This window comes from Loxodonta africana, chromosome 9 (assembly GCF_030014295.1).
Source record: "Loxodonta africana isolate mLoxAfr1 chromosome 9, mLoxAfr1.hap2, whole genome shotgun sequence".
In the NCBI taxonomy this organism is placed as follows: Eukaryota; Metazoa; Chordata; class Mammalia; order Proboscidea; family Elephantidae; genus Loxodonta; species Loxodonta africana.
In genome coordinates this window covers 7,871,808-7,890,616 of record NC_087350.1, presented here as the reverse complement: position 1 = coordinate 7,890,616, position 18,809 = coordinate 7,871,808, and the positions used below count along the sequence as shown (strand labels likewise).

Below are 18,809 nucleotides of genomic sequence, written 5' to 3'. Positions count from 1 at the left end.
TTCATAGCCCCTCACAATGCCTGGCACATGCCTGGTTGAATACATGAGTATTTTGTTAAGTGAACAACTACTGTGGTAGCCTTTTTTTCACACAGCATACTTCTAAAGTTAGAAGGCAGAAACTACAACTGAAATGGCATTGACGATTTATTGGTTTGATGAATCCTTTAACAAATCTGAAATCTTACCACTCCTTTTTAACATTAATTCAGCTATTTGGAGAACAACCATCAATCATTCGATCTCTCTCTCTCCTACTTTCCTTTATTTATTTTCGAAGTAGGAATTTAATAGGTTGAAAAACAATTTTAACTTCTGGTATTATTTTGTATTACATATATACGTTACTTGTGAAATATTTTTTAACATCAAGTGTGCTTTTCACTCAGAAATGACTGTGTCTTTATCAGAATACTGACTCAGTAAAACTATATTTGGTTAGAATATTAAACTAAAATTAAGACACTGTGTGCCAAAATCAGCTTTCAAAACTCACACATAGGTATGTGACCTCAATATTAGTTATATTTTAATACTAAAGGTGAAAAATTTCACCATATTTCTATCAGGCAGTTCTTTTAAAGACCACCTTGAACTTGCTCTTGCCTCTATAAGATTTTCAAGGACTTCTGGCTATGGTTTTTTTTTTTTTTTTTTAATCCACAGGGGATATGTTCCAAGACCTCCCGTGGATGCCTGAAACCTTGAAGACAGTACCAAATCATATATGCACTATGTTTCGTCCTATACATACATATCTATGATAAAGTTTAATCTATAAATAAGGCACAGCAAGAGGTTAAAACAATAGCGAATAGTAAAATAGAACAATTATACCGATATACTCTAATAAAGGTTACATGAATGATGGAGGACAGCGTGAGATTTCTTCATGCTGTGTACTCGCTTAACTTTTCCAGAGCAAGGCTGACCTCGGGTAACTGAAACCATGGATAAGGGGGGATTACTGTGAAATATTTACCTTTTAACTAAACACAAAGAAAGCAACAATTTAATTTTTTTTCTTCTTTTGCATAACAATGGTGTTTTTAGAGCATTTTGACTTTAAAATACTTGATATGATGAGACGAAGGACACGTGACATGATGTTTCAGCACAGACAACACACTGCTCGTGGAGAAGCCACCGTGCAACATGGCTCTAAGCTGTGATGCCTGAGCATGTGGGCGAAGCCCTTCTGCAAGGAGGATCCAGGCCTGTTGCCCACGGAGCTAATCAGGCCCAGAATAGCCTCTTCCAAGGCCCTAGAGGGACCAAGTAATGTGTCTACATGGTCTTATGGTTTTGCACAATTTGTAAAAGATAATCACAAGCAAGGAAGACCACTCTTTCTTTCACCCCAGGTACCCTTTCCCAAGTTAGCAAGGACCTTAAAAACATATACAATATTATTAATAATGAGTGTGAACCTAGAGGAAGGGCTGAGTTATCTTTTTTCTACACATAGAAAATACTATTATAAAAATATTATTAAATGAAGAGGCAACTAAGCACTGTGCAGTCAAAAAACAGAAAATAAAAGGTGTTATAGATGTCTCAGGCAGTTAGTTAAAAACACATATATATTATTTTGTATCTTTATATAGTATTAATTTTGTATCTTTATTGTATTTGTCAGCTTTTTAAAATACATCATTTGTTGTGATTTTTTTCTTATTCTACAAAATACATTCAATTTTGTATTTTTTTGTTTGTTTTTAAGAATGTCTCCACATTGTACATGCTTCGGGCCCCACAAACGCTGGATCCTTCCTTTGTGGGGAGGGACACATAATGTTTGGAATATAAACTTTCTTTCCCTTTTCTAACAAATTCATTTTCAGTTACACTCCAACTGTGACTAACAAGTTAACCAGTTGCCTTCAAGTTGACCCCTACTTAAGGCAACCTCATGTGTGCCAGAGTAGAACCGCACTGTACAGAGTTTTCAATGGCTGACTTTTCAGAAGCAGATCACCAGGCCTTTCTTCTGGGGGGCCTCTGGGTGAATTCAAACCTCTAACCTTTTGGTGAGGAGCCCTAGAGGCTCAGTGGTTAAGTATTTGGCTGCTAACTGAAAGATCGGCAATTCAAACCCACCAGTTGTTCTGTGGGAGAAAAGACCTGGCAATCTGCTGCTGTAAAGATTACAGCCTAGGAAATCCTATGGGGTAGTTCTACTCTGTCCTATAGAATTCACTCTGAGTAGGAATCAATTTGACGGCACAGCAGAGCGCGTTAACCGCTTGTACCACCCAGGGCTGCCAAGCTGTACCTAGCTTCTCAAAATAGCAAACGGTGGCATTGCCTAAGGCACTGGGGAGCCAAATGGATACACCTTCCTCTCATGGCCCTTCTGCCCTGTCTCCATCCCTGGGCTCACCGAGGAGGCAAAGCTCTAATTCCTGCCTACAGGACCAGGTGGCTAGTGCCAGATCTGGGCCTGGAGAACTCCGTGGGCGGGGCCCCACTGGCCAGCCAGACTCCAGATCTGGATGGGGTCCATCATGGAAAAAAGCTGGTTGGCAGATCCTACTAGAAACACCACAGATTACTGTGTGAGAGACGTCTACAGAGCCACACTGTCCGTCTCTTTGGTATAGAGCCTCATGTTCACAGTCCATTCCTCACGCACTTGAACTACAAAGTCCTTGAATAGTCCTGGCTGTGCCGTATGGACAGGAGGACTGGAGGGGTGGTGGTGGTGGTGAAGGAAAGTACCTGTGTTTTCTGATATTTGGTGTGCACAGCCCCAGAGCCACAGCGGGTGTGGTATGGAGTCTCTGGGAAGTGCTCTGGCTACAAACTGACAACTCCTTATGGCCCAGATGGCAGGGACCCTGACTTCTAGCCTTATCTTCTACTTGTCTTTTAACCTTGGACAAGTCCTCCCAGGTCTGAGTCCCTTGTGTGAAAAACAAGGGATTTAGAACTAATCGGCTGCAGGACTCCTGACTTAGGTTTCTGGTGCTACGGATGGATTTCACACCTACTTCGTGAGGAGATACATCTTGACGCTTAGGAGTCAAGTTGCTAGAATATACCATTTTAAATTGCGTTACTGACGATTTATAATCTAATCTAGGTCTCATAAATTCTGAAGTATGCTTCCTTTTCCTAAATGTTTTCTCCATCTGTTAGATCAAAGCCATTACTGAATGTCCATGGGAGTGTGTGTGTATTTTCGGGACCCTTTTTTTGACCTTGTAGTCTAATTCTAGTAAATGTTGTTTTCAGTGTAGTGTTCTCAGTCTGAAATGATGGTATATGAATGATTAATATATACTATTAATACTTTTTTTTTTTTTGATGAATTCATTAGGAATAATTTCTGGGATTTTGTTTGCCCTGATTATATTCCACGGGGCAGTGGTAGTTCAGTGGTAGAATTCTCATCTTCTATGTTATGTGGGAGACCCAGGTTTGATTGCAAGCCAATGCACCTTGTACATAGCAGCCACCTGTCTGTCAATGGAGCTTTGTGTGCTGCAATGATGCTGAACAAGTTTCAGCAAAGCTTCCAGAATAAGACAGATAAGGAAGAAAGGCCTGTCCAGCTACTGCCAAAAATCAGCCAATGAAAATCTGATGAATTTTTAACTGATCGTTGGGATGGCTTAGGACTGGCAACGTTTCATTCCGTTACACATTGAGTTTCTATGAGTGAAGGACCGAAAACACAGCAGCTAACAACCACAATAATTATTCCATTAAACTGGTAAAATCCTACTGATTAGTTTATGACATGCAATGCACAAATAGACTTTCAATCCCTCCTGTGATATAACTATTCTTTATTTAAATCTTTTGCTGTGGGGTAAAGAATTTAACTTTACCTTCTAACTCCCATCTGAAGCAATTACTTCATCTTTGTCTGGTAAGCCACGCTCCCTAGTAAAACCATTAGCCTCTCCACCCATATCTGATAAGATTAACCCAGCTGTGTCTGAAGAGCCTTTGTGTGAGTCATCAGATGGGGCAGCATCTGAGTGATTGCATGGGGCATCACCTCAGGCAGATGCCTTACAAGACACTGTTGAATGTTCTCAGAACACATCCCCACCACCCATTTTTGCATCTAGACCTATAACTAAAGTCTCAGGGAGCCCCAAATGGTGAAGTACAAAGTGTGACCCAGGAAGAGGTATGCTGGTCTACAAAAGAACTGCTTGACTTCTCTAATATATACAAAAAGAAGCCTGGGAAATATGTGTGGGAATGGCTATTAAGGGCGTGATATAATGGTGCAAAGGACATACACTTGGATTAGTCTGAGTTTATTGATACGGGTCTGCTAAATACAGAGCCTTCATTCATTGTTACAACTCGAGAGGTTAGGAAAGGATCTAGTAGTTTATTTGGTTGGGTTGCTGAAGCATGGATTAAGTGGCGGCCTACAATAAGGCAAGTTGCACTGCCAGACCTACCTTGATATACTGTAGAAGAAGGTATCCAAAGGCTTAGGGAAATTGACATGTTAGAATGATCTATCAGGTTAGACCCACAGACCCACACATAGTGTACCCAGAGGACACACTTTTTACCACAACTGTGAGGAACAAATTTGTGAAGGGAGCCCCAGAATCCTTGAAGACTGCCGTGATTGTCATTTTATGTAAGTCAGATTTGACAGTGGGAATCGCCCTAACTGAATTAAAACACCTAACTACAATGGGGCCGATTGGATCCCGTGGCGGTAAGGGCCAAGTGGCGGCACTCAATCAACAAAGACAAGGTGGGCATGGTTACCCTAATGGACAGCAGAGTCAAAGCAGTAATCAGAATAGTCTGACTCATATGGACTTATGGCCTTGGCTAAATAGTCATGGTTTCCCTGGGGGTGAAATAGATGAGAAACCTATAAATATTTACTGATCTATACAAGAGGGAGAATTCTAGGTGAAGTGAAGGGCAGTCTAACTCAAATAGCCGGAATAGAAAGTCATGGCCCCTCAATCAACTCCCAGACTTGAGCTAGTTTGCAGACCCACAACCCCTTTAATGAAGGGGAGAGGAAGGACCCCACTGTACTGCCAATAATTCATATTGTTAATCTTTCTCCCAGCCTTCCCCCCAAAAAAACTATGACCTTTCACTAGAGTGACTTGTTCCCTGGGGAAAAGGAAATAATCAGGCTTTTGGGGGATTATTAATACTGGCTCTGAACTGACACCACTTCCAGAACCCAAAATATCACCGTGGCCCACCACTCAGAGTGAGGGCATATGGAGTCTTAGCTCAGGTTTGTCTCACAGTGCGCCCAGTAGGTCCCTGAACCCATCCTGTAATGATTTCCCTGGTTCCAGAATGCAAAATCGGAATACACATACTCAGCAACTGGCAGAACCCTCACACTGGATCCCTGACAAACAGAGTAAGGCCTATTATGGTAGGAAAATCCAAGTAGAAGCCATCAGAACTGCCCTTACCTAGGAAAATAATAAACCAAAAGCAATACTCCATTCCTGGAAGAATCACACAGATCGCTGCCACCATCAAGGTTTTGAAGGATGCAGAGGTGGTATTCACACACAACCCTATTCAACTTGCCTATTTGGCATGCACAAAAAACACATGGATCTTGGAAAATGAGTGGATTATCGTAAACCTAGCCAGGTGGTGACTCCAATTGTAGCTGCTGTTCCACCTGTGGTTTCATTGCTTGAGCACATGGATACATCTCCTGGTACCTGGTATGCAGCTATTTAGCTGGCCAAATGCCTTTTTCTCAATTACAGTTTTGAAGAAACTCCAGAAACTGTTTGCCCTAAGCTAGCAAGGCCAGAAATACACTTTCACTGTCCTACCTCAGAGGTATATCAGCTCTCCAGCCCTATGTCATAATTTAGTCCGAAGAGACTTGATTGCCTTTTCCTTCCAAAAGATATCACACTGGTCCCTAACATTTATGACATTAGGGTAATTGGACCTTAAGGAAGAAGTGTCTGTGACTCTGGACTTACTGGTAAAACATTTGCATGCTAGACAGTTGGAAATTAATCCCACAAAAATTCAGGCACCTTCCACCTCAGTGAAATTTCTAGGGGTCCAGTGGTGTGAGGCATGTCAAGATATTCCTTCTAAAGTGAAGGATAAGTTATTGCATCTGGCCCTTTCCACAACTAAAAAGGAGGCACGATGCCTTGTGGGCTCTTTGGATTCTGGAGGCTATATATCCCACATTTTGGTGTGCTACTCCAGCCTATACATCAAGTGAATTGAAAATCTGCTAGTTAGCAGTGGGGCCCAGGATAACAGAAGTAGCTGAACAGGTTCAGGCTGCTGTGCAAGCCACTCTGCCACTTGGGGCATATGATCCAGCTGATCCAATGGTGCTTGAAATGTCCATGACAGAGACAGTTTGGAGTCTTTGGCAGGCCCTGTTGGTGAATCAAAGTGTAGAATCTTATGCTTTTGGAGAAAAGCCCCATCATCCTCTGCAGATAACTACTCTCCTTTTGAGAAACTGCTTTTGGCTTGTTACTGGGCCTTAGTAGAGACTGAACATTTAATCATGGGCCACCAAGTCACCATGCTGCCTGAGCTACCCATCATGAACTGGGTGTTGTCTGACCCACACAGTCATAAAGTTGGATGTGCACAGCAGCACTCCATCATTAAATGGAAATGGTATATACAAGATCAGGCCCTAACAGGACCTGAAGGCACAAGAAAGTTGCATGAGGGAGTAGCCCAAATGCCCATGGTCTCCACTCCTGTTGCATTACGTTCCATCTCCCAGTCTGCATGTACAGCCTCATGGGGAGTTCTTTATGATCAGTTGACTGAAGAAGAGAAAACTCCTGCCTGGTTTACAGATGGTCTGTGCAATATGCAGGCACCACTCAAAAGTAGACAGCAGCAGTAATACCGCCCCTTTCTGAGACTGCCATGAAGGACAGTGGTGAAGGGAAATCCTCCCAATGGGCAGAATTTTGAGTGGAGCACCTGGTTGTTCACTTTGCTTGGAAGGAGAAACCTCTAGATGTAAGATTATATACTGATTCATGGGCTGTGGCCAGTGGTTTGGCTGGACACACCTCTCTGAATGGGCCAAAGAAGTGAAGATACTTGTGCCTTATACAAATGCTCACCAAAGGGTGACTTCAGCAGAATAGGATTTTAACAATCAAATGGATAGAGTGATGCATTCTGTGGAAACCAGTCAGCCTCTTCTCTCAGCCACTCCCGTCATTGCCCAACAGGCTCATGAACAAAGTGGCCATGGTGGCAGGACTGGAGGTTATGCATGGGCTCAGCAACATGGTCTTCTACTTACCAAGGCCAACTTTGCTATGCCACTGCTGAGTGCCCAATCTGCCAGCAGCAGAGACCAACACTGAGTCCTCAATGTGGCACCCTTATTCGAGGTAATCAGCCAGCAACCTGGTGTCAGGTTTATTACATCGGACCACTTCTATCATGGAAAGGACAGCATTTTGTTCTTACTGGAATAGACGTTTACTCTGGATATGGATTTGTCTTACCTGCACACAGTGCTTCTGCCAAAACTATCATCTGTGGAGTTACCAAATGCCTTAATCACTGTCATGGTATGCCACACAGTATCACCTTGGATCAAGGACTTACTTCACAGCAAATGAAGTGTGGCAATGGGCCTATGCTCATGGAATTCACTGGTCTTACCATGTTCCCCAACATCCTGAAGCAGCTCCCTTCACAGAACCATGGAATGGCCTTCTAAAGATACAATTAAGGTGCCAGCTAGGTGGCAATACCTTGCAGGAATGGGGCAATGTTCTCCAGGAGGCTGTATATGCTTTAAACTAGCATCTGATATATGGTGCTATTTTTCCCATAGACAGGATTCATGAGTCCAGGAAACAAGAAGTGGAAATGAGAGTGGTTCCACTCACTCACTATTATCCCTAGTGACCCACTTGCAAAATTTTTGTTTCTTGTCTCTGTGACCCTATGCTCTGTGGGTCTAGAGGTGTTAGTTACAAAGGGAGAAATGCTCCACCAGGAGACCCAACACTGATTCCATTAAACTGGAAGTTAAGAATGCCACCTGGCCACTTTGGGCTCCTCATGCCTCTGGATCGACAGGCAAAGAAAGGAGTTATGATATTGGCTGGTGTGAATGACATTCCCATTCCTGATTACCAAGGGGAAATAAGATTGACATTACATAATGGAGGTAAAGAAGAGTATGTCTAGAATACATGAGATCCCATAGGATGTCTCTAGTACTGCCATGCCCTGTGATTAAAGTCGACGGAAAACTATTATCAACCCAATTCTAACACAACTGCTAATGGCCTAGACCCTTCAGAAATGAAGGTTTGGGTCATCTAACCAGGTAAAAAACCAGGACCAGCTGAGGTGTTTGCTGAGGGCAAAGGGAATATGGAATGGGTAATGGAAGGTAGTTCTAAATACCAGTTACGACCACATGGCCAGCTGCAGAAAGGAGGACTAAAATTGTTATGAATATTCCTTCCTTGTATGTGTGCATCAAATATTTTTGTTGTCTGTACTTATAAAATGTAAGATATAAACACCAGCATGCTCCTGTCCCAGGGCTCTTACATGTGCTGGTCCCTTGGCTGCAAAGGAAGGGTGGGGTGGTGCAGAGGGTTAGGAACACAAAGTGGAGAGAACCAGGAACACTATCATGAAAAGGGTTAGTGCCTAGCCAAGAGATTACTAGGTGACTACAACAAAAGAGCCCAACAATGAGAACCACTCAGGGGACTCAACAAAATGGAGAAACCCAGGCCTCTCCCCCGTGGGGTCTCCTGTGCATCATCAGCTCTGACATCAGCTGATTCAGAAACACATTACATTAGAGAATCTGTAGAATAAAGCCAGTACCCCCTGATATGGGGAGACTAGATACAGGAGAGGTGTGCCATGAGGTCAGATGAGATTTTAGTCAGCATGAGGCAGAGAGGAAGCAAAAGGGATGTCTGTCGCACAAGAAGGAACTGTGGGGCTTCCCTGCTCTGCGTGGACTTATGTACATCCCTCTGGCAGGAGGGGCAATGGCAAGACTCCAAAGAGGCAGCTGTCTCTTTTCAGGAACAGGCAACTGTGCGAATAACCTGCTTCCTGAGAAGCAGCAAACCTCTTGGCCAGCGAGGAGTCAGCAGGCCTTGTCACTTTGCTGTGTTACGCTATTCTGGCCAAGGAGCTGTGTAAGCATTCCCATGACATTTGTGTTGGGAACTATTGCTGAGAAAATGTCAAATGTCCAAACCTCAGGGAAAACAAGCTGACAGGTGCCCACACTAAGGACCACGTGTCTTCCCCCGACACCCTATTCCATTAAGCCAACATGCTAGTCACTGCTGCGCCAACCTGTACTGCTTGTTGGTTTTTAGGATCACTTCAAAAAAACAAAAAAAAGACTATTGTGTTTAAGGTCTTTTTTTTTTTTTTTTTAAGGGTATTGTGGTAAAGTCTGAGGAAAATTCTTTAAATAGATTGATAGTCAGAGACAAATACTTCTATTTCTAGGAAAAGTTGAGCAAAGTCAGCCGGATATTAATCAACGTGCCTGATGAGCTATATTGCCGTTTCTGTTTAAGTCTCCAAAGCTAGACGTAACAGTCTCAACGTGTGGCACCCAATCAGCATCTCCGGAGACACACTGAGTGTAGCAAAACAGCGCCTGGTGAGCATCGCCCTGCTGTCACCTTCTACCGGATACGCGCAGGAGAATAACATTGACAGCGGCCCAAAGGCAGCTCCTTATTTTCTCTTGAGCGCTGACTCTGCCTGGACTCGGCCTGAATCACTTAGACCTTCTAACATGTAAATTTACACCGAGTCACTAAAGACAGCAGTGAACCAACCAAATCAAACCCGTTGCCCTCCAGTCAATTCCAGTGCACGGCAGCCCTACAGGACAGCGTAGAACTGCCCCATGGGGTTTCCAAGCAGCGGTTGGCAAATGTGAGCTGCTGACCTTTTGGTTGGCAGCTAAATGCCTAACTACTGTGCCACCAGAGCTCCTAGCAATGAACAGAGGTTAGAATATGTACATTCTGTTCGGATTTTGAGTTTATAGGCTGAAGTCCACAATCTGCAGCAAATTTTCTTTAATTCTACCCTATAAGCACTTAATTCCAAGTGAAAATAGGAATAAAGCCTCAGATCATGGGGGTGAGTTGAGTGAACGTATTTTTATTTTAGTTGGATAAACTAGTCATTAAGCACACTATATTTGCCATTAAAAGCAAAATATGTAGCTGAATACATTTTCTTTAAGCATTATGTCCCTCAGTGGCCAAAAAGAGTGTTCACTTTAGGGTCAGACTGGGTGAAACACATGGCAGAAGCTACAAGTGAGAGCTATAGCTTCAAGTCTTCACAGCAGGCCAACATGTGTGTTGTCAGATGATGGTGCGTGACCCCCCCTACCCCCTCCAAGGTCACCTGGAGTTCAGTAATGGGGAAGCTGAAGTACTCCAATTGTCAAACAGGTCTGAAGGTAGGAGGATAGGGAAAAATAAAAATACTTACAAAAATTTTCCGTTTGTCTTTGATCCTATTAGGACAATCTGCTCAGACTCATCCCGGCTGATTTTTCCATGGAACCAGGGCATTTTTTCATGGGCAGTGGTGGCAATGAGCTTCTCCAGCTGTGGCTTCTGACTGATGATGGCTTGCTCCAAAGCTTGACCCTGCCACAAGGAGGGTTCCGAGGAGGAAGGAGAAGAGCAGAGTGAGTGATAATAAAAATTTTAAAAAGATGCACAAATCATTTCCTTTTAGTCCTGAGCCCTAACATGGTAAAATAAGATCAAATTTACTTATCCATCCATCCATCCATCCATCCATCCATCCATCCATCCATCCATCCATCCATCCATCCATCCAACCATCCATCCAACCATCCATCCATCCATCCATCCTTCATTCATTCAATAAAATGAATAAAATCTTTATACATGATGTAAGAACCTTCAAATTTACAAGGAACAAAATAGATTTTAGAATAGGGAGGCTGGCCTTTTAACAGTCAGACAGGGCTTTAGAAGCCATATGGTATAATCCATGAGGTCTAGATTACAGTTTGCTAGAAGGGATTGTTCTGTATTAGAACCTGATCATTTAATAACAATTAAGAAGCCTTAGAAGAGCTCATACATCCAGAGGTCTGAATGTAACGCTTTCATATCTGCTTCTACAAGGTTTCACTCTAAGTACTCAGGTATCCTGCTGCCTGCAACTGCAAGAAAGGCAACCACAGAAAGTGAAGGTGATCGATCTTGACATTGTAGACATAACCAAGCGAAGAACAAACATGGGAAAATGGGCTGAAAACTAAGTGAACTGATTTCCTCATCTTTCTCCGTGGCAGAGAAATAGATCCTTTCTATAGTAAAAAATGAAGAACCAGCATTTGATTATCCCAAGTTACAAAGAGAACCTGAAGAAGTAAAAATAAAAATATAACCAGCCCCAACCAGGAGTTGGAAGGAGGAAGGAAGATGGAAGGGAATGTGAGTGTGGTAATTGTAGCACGTTTCACAGATGGAATGAAAGCCAAAGCATCGATAGGTGACATGCCAGAGAGGCATGTGGAACAAAGGGAGTCGGAAGTTCAAAGTGAAAGGGTGTAAACGCGACTCAGCCACACAAAAAAATCAACCAGTGCTGCAAGCATGACACACATGAACTAAAAACGCTTTAGGCTACTTGAAAGGCTACGTTCTTAGGACGTTCTCTGTGACGTTCTGGAAAAGTCTGAACTACAGAAACAGAGCTCAGGTGAGTGGTGTCAGGGTCTGGGGTATGGGGAGGAGCACAGGGGTATTTGATGGGGGTGATGGGACCACTGCATATCTTGATGGTGGCAGGGGCTACCTGACACTATGTGTTTGTGAAAAATCATACAACTATACCTAAAAAGAATGACTTTTACCTCTATCCATCTGATTTATCTGACTTTAATAATGAACATAATTAATGTCACTAAATTGTCCATGTAAAAAAAATGTTAAAATGGGAAACATTTGTTACATATATGTTTACCACAATTAAAAAAGAGAATTAGTTGGGAGTGTTCCCTTCTCTTTTATTGTTGGGAGAGTTAAAAAAAAAAAAAAAAAAAAAAGACATGGAGGAACCTTAAGTGTATATTGCTAAATGAAAGAAGCCAGTCTGACAAGGCTACAAACTGACTCTAACTGCAAAATTCTAAAAAAGGCAAAATTATAGACAGGGACTTAGGGGAGAACAGAGGAATGAACAGGGAGAGGCCAGGGCATTTTTAGGGCAGTGAACTTATCCTGTAGGATACTGCAATGCTGGACACATGACATTATGCATTGGTCAAAAGGCAAGGCAAACTGTGAATCCTAATGTAAACTATGGACTGTAGTTAATAATAACAACGTATCAATATTGGTCAATCGTAACAAAAGCACCACATGGGGACAGGGGTGACTATGTGGGAGCTCTGTATTTTCTCCAGTATATTAAAAAAAAATAAAAAGACTGTTCTAAAAAGTAAGACGAATTAAAAAAAAAAGAAAAAAACGTAAAAAGATAGTCTAAGACACATCCAGAAAATGCTAACGAAAAATACTGAGCTCACAGTATTGACATCTGTCTGTAAGGTTGAATTTGAGACAGACAATATTAAAAGTGTGAAAGAAGCCACCGTATATAATCTTCGAGCAGTTTAGACTGTCATAAATCTGGATGTATCAGAAAACAGCAAACGATGCATTGAGCATACACCAGGACACGCGAGGAGAAACTGTTGAACACTAAGTCCAAACAAAAGACTGTCAATCAAACCAGCTGACTCATGATACTAAGTGTCATTAAGGATGTAGCAGGGGTGTAAGTTGTCACAACCTCTGCAGTCTTTCTGGATGGCAACTTGTCACTATGTACCCAAATTAAATACACGCATCCTTTAACTTGGCAAAGCCAACCTGCCCAAAGTTTATCGTGCAGATACCGTGCAAAAGCTTGGTGAGTGGTTGTCATTAGCCGCTGTGGGGTCAGTTCCGACTCACGGCCATGCCGTGTGCTGGAGGGCAGAACTGTGCTCCATAGGTTTTTCTTGGCTGTAATCTTTACAGAAGCAGATCATCAGGCCTTAATAGCAGCATTATTTGTAAACAATGAAAGCGTCCTTCAATCGGCACTAGTTAGAGAAATTAAAGTACAAAGGAGGGAATACCACGCAGGAAAAAAAAAAACAAAAACAAAGGATGACAATGCTATGTGTGTGCTGACATGGAATATTCTATAAGAGATAATATTAAGCTACAAAATCAAGTGCCAATTAGTGTGCCTCTGTGAGGCACCTAAGGATGGCTCTCTGAAAGGGTACACCATGAGCTGAGTATCAGTGATTTCCTTCGGTGGAGAAATTCACGTCGCTGGCATTAATGGACTTATACCCTGGGTGGCACAAATGGTTTGCACTCACCTACTAATCTACAGGTTGGTGGTTCGAAGTCACCCAGTGGTGCTATGGAAGAAAGGCCTGGTGATATGCTTTTGCAAAGATTACAGCCAAGAAGACCCTATGGGGCAGTTTTACCGCTCTGTAACACGTAGGGCAGCCGTGAGTCGGAGCTGACTCGATGGCAATAAGTTTTGTTTTGTTTTTTACTCTCAACAGTGGCTGCAAAACAGAGAGGTTGCCTCCTTGAGCAAGTCAATTTTTGTCAAAGTTGGTGACCAAGGAGATGCTTGAGTGTTAGAGGCATCACTATATGACTGGTTTCCCGTGTGAGCAGATGCCTACGGAATTACAAGGGACCCCGAACAAGTGGGGCCAGCCGCAGTAGCAGCGCCACTGCTAGCTCACCTGCAGATTCCAGGTCTGTTTCACATACTCCCTAATAAGGTTTTCCTTCAAGTCTTCAAAGGGTCCGCTCTTGGGCTGCACCCCAGCGGGTCGGTTGAAAGACTTCTTGAGGAGGCAGACAAGGCCGTCAGACTCCTGGGTGTGGTAGAGGCAGAGTTCAGCGGGGCTGGCATGGGCCCTGCCACCTGAGATGGCGTAGGTCCCGTTCAGCTCACGCTCAATGGTGTAGTGGTGTGCCTTCCTCCCATAGGCCACGGACAGGGCAAACCCTCCCAGGTAATTGCGGCTTTGGCGCAGCAGGTAGAGCCCGTCGCTCATGCCTCCCTGCACCAGGTAATCTTCTGCTTCCTCTCGGGTGATGTTGCCAAAAAAGAAGGGCAGGTTGTTGGCACTGTCGGCTGCGCCACTGGCCATGACTGCCTCTTCGCCTGACGGCGATGAGAGGGCATACACGGAGGTATCCACCTGGGGAAAAACAAAGACAGGACATCAGGTGTGGAAAACTGAAGCTGCAAGGCACATTTCTTAAATCCGCCTGAGCCCTTCTAGGTCAGCACGGGAACTTTTGCCTCTTTGGACTTTGACATAGCACCCCAAAATGCTGCTGTCCTTTCTGCTTATGTAACGACTACAGCTTCCCAGCACACCCTCAAAATATTATTTAAAGTGACAAAAATGACCAAATTACCTTTTGTTTTTGTTTATGTGGGTGCAACAAGGAGCCCTGGTGGCACAGTGGTTAAGCATTTGGCTGTTAACCAAAAGGTTGGCAGTTTGAATCCACTAGCTGCTCCTTGGAAACCCTATGGGGCCGTTCTACTCTGCCCTGCAGGGTCACTATGAGTCAAAATTGACTCGACGGCAAGGGGTTGGGTTTTTTTTTTTAGTTTGGGTGCAATGAATTCTAAGAAAGAGCCACATTAAAAAGAGAAGTACGGTTACAAAACTGGACTTCCCAGCACCTAACCTGACTATCAGCAGATGGCACACAGAGGCCATGGTCAGTGTGAGGTTAAACCAATGACTTCCCTTGAGATGTAGACAATTTTACATAAAATGAATGGCTGGTCAGAGTTCTGTTACCAATGAAAAATATCACTAAATAATTTTCCACCTGAAAGACAAGATTCTACTTTGTTTAGTCACTTACCAGAGTGAAACGTCAGTGAGTTGGTGTGACAGCTTCACTTATACACCAATTAAGACTCTGTGAGAGTGGTCACAAGGCCTTCCCACCTGTGGCCCCGGGTGACAACAGCAGCAGGCCGCTGCCTTAAGAGACGAAAAGCGACAACCTCCCAGAGTCCCTGTAGGCCTCAAGGTGGCTACTGTCTGATACCACCTGTTACAGGTTGAATTGGATCCTTCAGAAAGATATGTTCAAGCTTTAACCCCCACCCCCACCTCCCACCTCTGGACATGACCTTGTTTGGCAATAGAGTCTCTGCAGATGTCATTAGTTAACATGATGTCATACTGGAGCAGGGGGGGTCCCAACCCAACAGGAGTGGAATCTTGTTAAAAAGAGAAGAGACATGGAGGGAAGGCGGCCACGTGAAGACTCAGGCAGAGATTGGGGCTATGCTGCCACCAGAAGTTGAGAAAATAAGAAAGCATCTTCCTCTAGAGCCTTTGGAGAGAACATGGTGCTGCCAACACCTTAAATTCAGGCTTTTAGCCTCCAGACCTGTGAGCCAAAAAATTTCTGTTCTTAGAAGCCACCTAGTTTGTGGTACTTGTTACAGCAACCCCAAAACACAAGGCTCCACTTAGTTTTGTCGCTTGCTGCAGTGAAGTCTCAGAGAGCTGCCATGGTAGCCCCGCTCACACACCAAGTATAACACGACAGCGGTCACCACAAGGCCTTCCCACCTTGGGCCTGGGTGATAAGACCAGCAACCACTTCCTTGAGGCATGAAGAGGGACATCCTGCCAGACCCCCAGGGCCCCAGGACATGGCACTGTCCACTCCCCCCTTCTCTAGACAGGGAGTGGAGGAGACTACCCAAATGGCTTCCTGGGTGCCAGCATCTACCATCGGCATTATCCATATGAAAGAAAGAGTGTGGGTTTCCCATTGGATGAGGACATTTACTACAGAAAAGACAGTTCTCCCACTGAACAGACACTTCACACCATTGCCACGTGACCTTTAGAAGAAAGAGGAGGCTATCAACATATCTTTAACAGGAAAAGTGTTTTCTTTCAGTGGTGACTGTGAAGATACATATTGCTGGTCTAGAAAGCCTCCCAAGAAGTGTATATTTTCACCAAAAGGGACTTGCCATCAATAGAAAATTACCTAGATGGCTCCACCAGTTCATCCAGGAGGAAAATCGTGGTCCCATTTGCCACTGAATGGAATCTGATCTGACTCATGGCCACCCCCTGTGTGTCAGAGTATACCTGTGCTCCATAGGGCTTTCAATGGCTGACTTTTCAGAAGTAGGTTGCCAGGCCTCTCTTCTGAGGCACCTTGGGGGGGCTCTAACTTCCAACCTTTTAATTAGCAGCCAAGTGTGTTACCCATTTGCATCACTCAGGTAAAAATGTACACGCCCTTTAATGCTTCTCACACACACATTTATGTTCACGTGAAACAGCTGCTTCTCAGTATGAAATGTTCTACTACCCAGAAAACAAACAAAAAACCCGTTGCCATGGAGTTGACTCCGACTCATAGTGACCCCATAGGACAGAGCAGAACTGCCCCATAGAGTTTCCAAGAAGCGCCTATGGATTCGAACTGCCAACCTTTTGGTTAGCAGCCATAGCACTTAACCACTATGCTACCGGGGTTTCTGAATTGTCCTACAAGTGGCTGTAAAACAAGAACACTCGCCTCATAGAGGTCATGGGATTTTCTCTAAGCAACAGCATCCAAGCAGTATCCTGGGTGACCCCTCACGGCACACGAGCTTGGTCATAATTTGGTAGCACAAATAAGCCATTGTCTTGCTGTGCTTCTCACAGCATTTGACTATCAATGGCTCAGTTTTCTTTGTTCAACAAACTAAAAATTCACCTCTAGGCAAGATTTTTTTAAAAAGCGTCCATATTTGCTCTTAAGTCTAAGAATACTATTAACAAAAAAGATGTTTTTGGAAAATAACGAGTCAATGGGTCTTCGGGAATGAATGTTTCTCTTCTGATTGTTTTCCCCTAAGGCTGGTCCTTCTTCAGTGCTTTTGTTGCTGGTTCTGCCCTGCCCTTGAACAGCTAAGTCCTAAACCCTCCTTTCTCACACCAGGCTCCTTTACTGCAGAGGGTCTTCCTAGCAGTGCTCTATGCTCCCTCCCCCTCCCCCCCAGTTCTACCTTCTCTCCACCTACAGCGCAGGGATCCCAGTACCCAGGCCAGCACCTCTGAAACTTTCCTGAGCCTGGAAATCTCCCAGGGCTTCCTTACAATGTAGGGGTCTGCAGCTCTCCGTGCCAACACTTCAGGTGATGCTGACCATATCTGAGAGAGCAAGCTCATATCAGCTGTCTGAGGCCCTGGCCACCTGCCTTGGCCCAGGTGGTGGCTCCGGTAGGAGCCATTTCTGTACCTAGGAACTTGGGTCGTTCAAGTCCTTGCCTTGTCTCACACTCATCTTCCAGTATCCTGCCCACTTTTCCTCCAAGTGGCATTGGCACATGTCCCCGATTCCCCTTGTCTGTGCCACTCTACTATCTAAACACATCGTCTCCAGTCTGCACTGCTATGAACTCAGCTGGCCTGCTGCCTGCCTTCTTCTTCCTCTTCCACGGATGGATCACCATGGTTGCTGTCACCTCCCTCTCTCACTAAACAGACCCTCTGGCAGCTTTCCTTGCCCAAACCATCTCACATGTCCTTGTCCTCCTTCATTCTCAACCTCATTTCTGCAGGCATGGGGCACAGGCCATGGGCGACAGTCCCCAGCAATGCCTCCATGCCCCTCTACCACGTCTGTGCTCAATGCACTCCCTCTGCTCGGGGGCTGCACCCTCTTGTTCCTCTGGCCACTTTCAGTCATCTTTTCAGATCTAATTCAAACGCCGCCACACCGTGTCACTGTCCCTGATCACGCTTGTAAAGGGGGCTTCTCATGTTCTCTTCACACAGTGGCAGTCCACTGCTGGCTTCAGCTAACAGAGTAAGTCTTAAAGAACTGTACTTTAAGTAAAATGTCAACAAATACTTTCCGATTTCTAAAAATTGTAACAATGTGGCTACCACTTTTGTTGATTCATTGGCTTGCCACTCATATTTCCATCTGCGCCGACATTTGGGTGTGAATTGCCTGTTGAAGTGAATCAACATGAGATGAGATGGCCGTGGGCAGGCCCTCTGGGAGCACACGTAAACTCGGAGCAGCCCTGCCTGGCCCGATCCTGCAGGTGCAGGCTAGGGACCCGCCTGAGTGGCTTTGATGGTATATCTCAGATCTGTTCTCAAGTCTGAGTTCAGCTGATGGGGGAAGAGGCTCCACCACCCAGGCATCAGAACCATCACCACTGAGCGGCCCTGTGCTCTGACGGTGTGATTTCCTGTGCCTGACCCAACCCTAGGTGCTGGCTTAAGAAAGAGGCATTTGTTGGTGGTGGTGGTGGCGGCGGTGTTTTTTTAGAGTGGAGTTGGTTTATTGCAAGGACGACTTAGTGCACATTAGTTGGCAAAACTCACTCCCCTTACTTACTCCCTAGGTCAACTCACACATTCTCATCCCCAACCACATGCCCGTGAATCTTACATTGCTCTCTCCTCTGACCTCCGGATCCATACCATCTGCCTAGCTAACATCTCCACGTGGCTGTCTAACAGGCAACTCACCCTTCAGGTACCTGAAACAGGGCTTTCGGGTGCTCATGCTGTTCCACCATCAAACACAGTCCTCCCTCAGCCTCTCCTAATGGAGGAAATAACACCACTTCTAACCAACGAAAAAACCATAGAGACTTTCAGGATTCTTCTCTGTCAACCTACTCCTCACCTCTAACCCACTGAGTCTGAAGAGAAGGCATTGTCTAACAGAAGCATC

The 18,809-nt window shown here is 44.5% G+C and overlaps 1 protein-coding gene across 9 annotated transcripts in view; it reads right to left on the bottom strand.

Moving 5' to 3' along the window:
- SYK (spleen associated tyrosine kinase) overlaps nucleotides 1–18,809 on the bottom strand; it is a 133,298-nt gene that overhangs the window by 54,662 nt on the left and 59,827 nt on the right. For all 9 annotated transcript variants that reach the window (XM_064291034.1, XM_064291030.1, XM_064291027.1 and 6 more), the window contains 2 exons: nucleotides 13,805–14,269; nucleotides 10,492–10,652 (listed from right to left, as the gene is read on the bottom strand). In XM_064291034.1, the coding sequence (XP_064147104.1) occupies nucleotides 10,492–10,652; nucleotides 13,805–14,218 (575 nt within the window). In that variant the 5' untranslated portion in view covers nucleotides 14,219–14,269. The remainder of the gene's footprint in view (nucleotides 1–10,491; nucleotides 10,653–13,804; nucleotides 14,270–18,809) is intronic.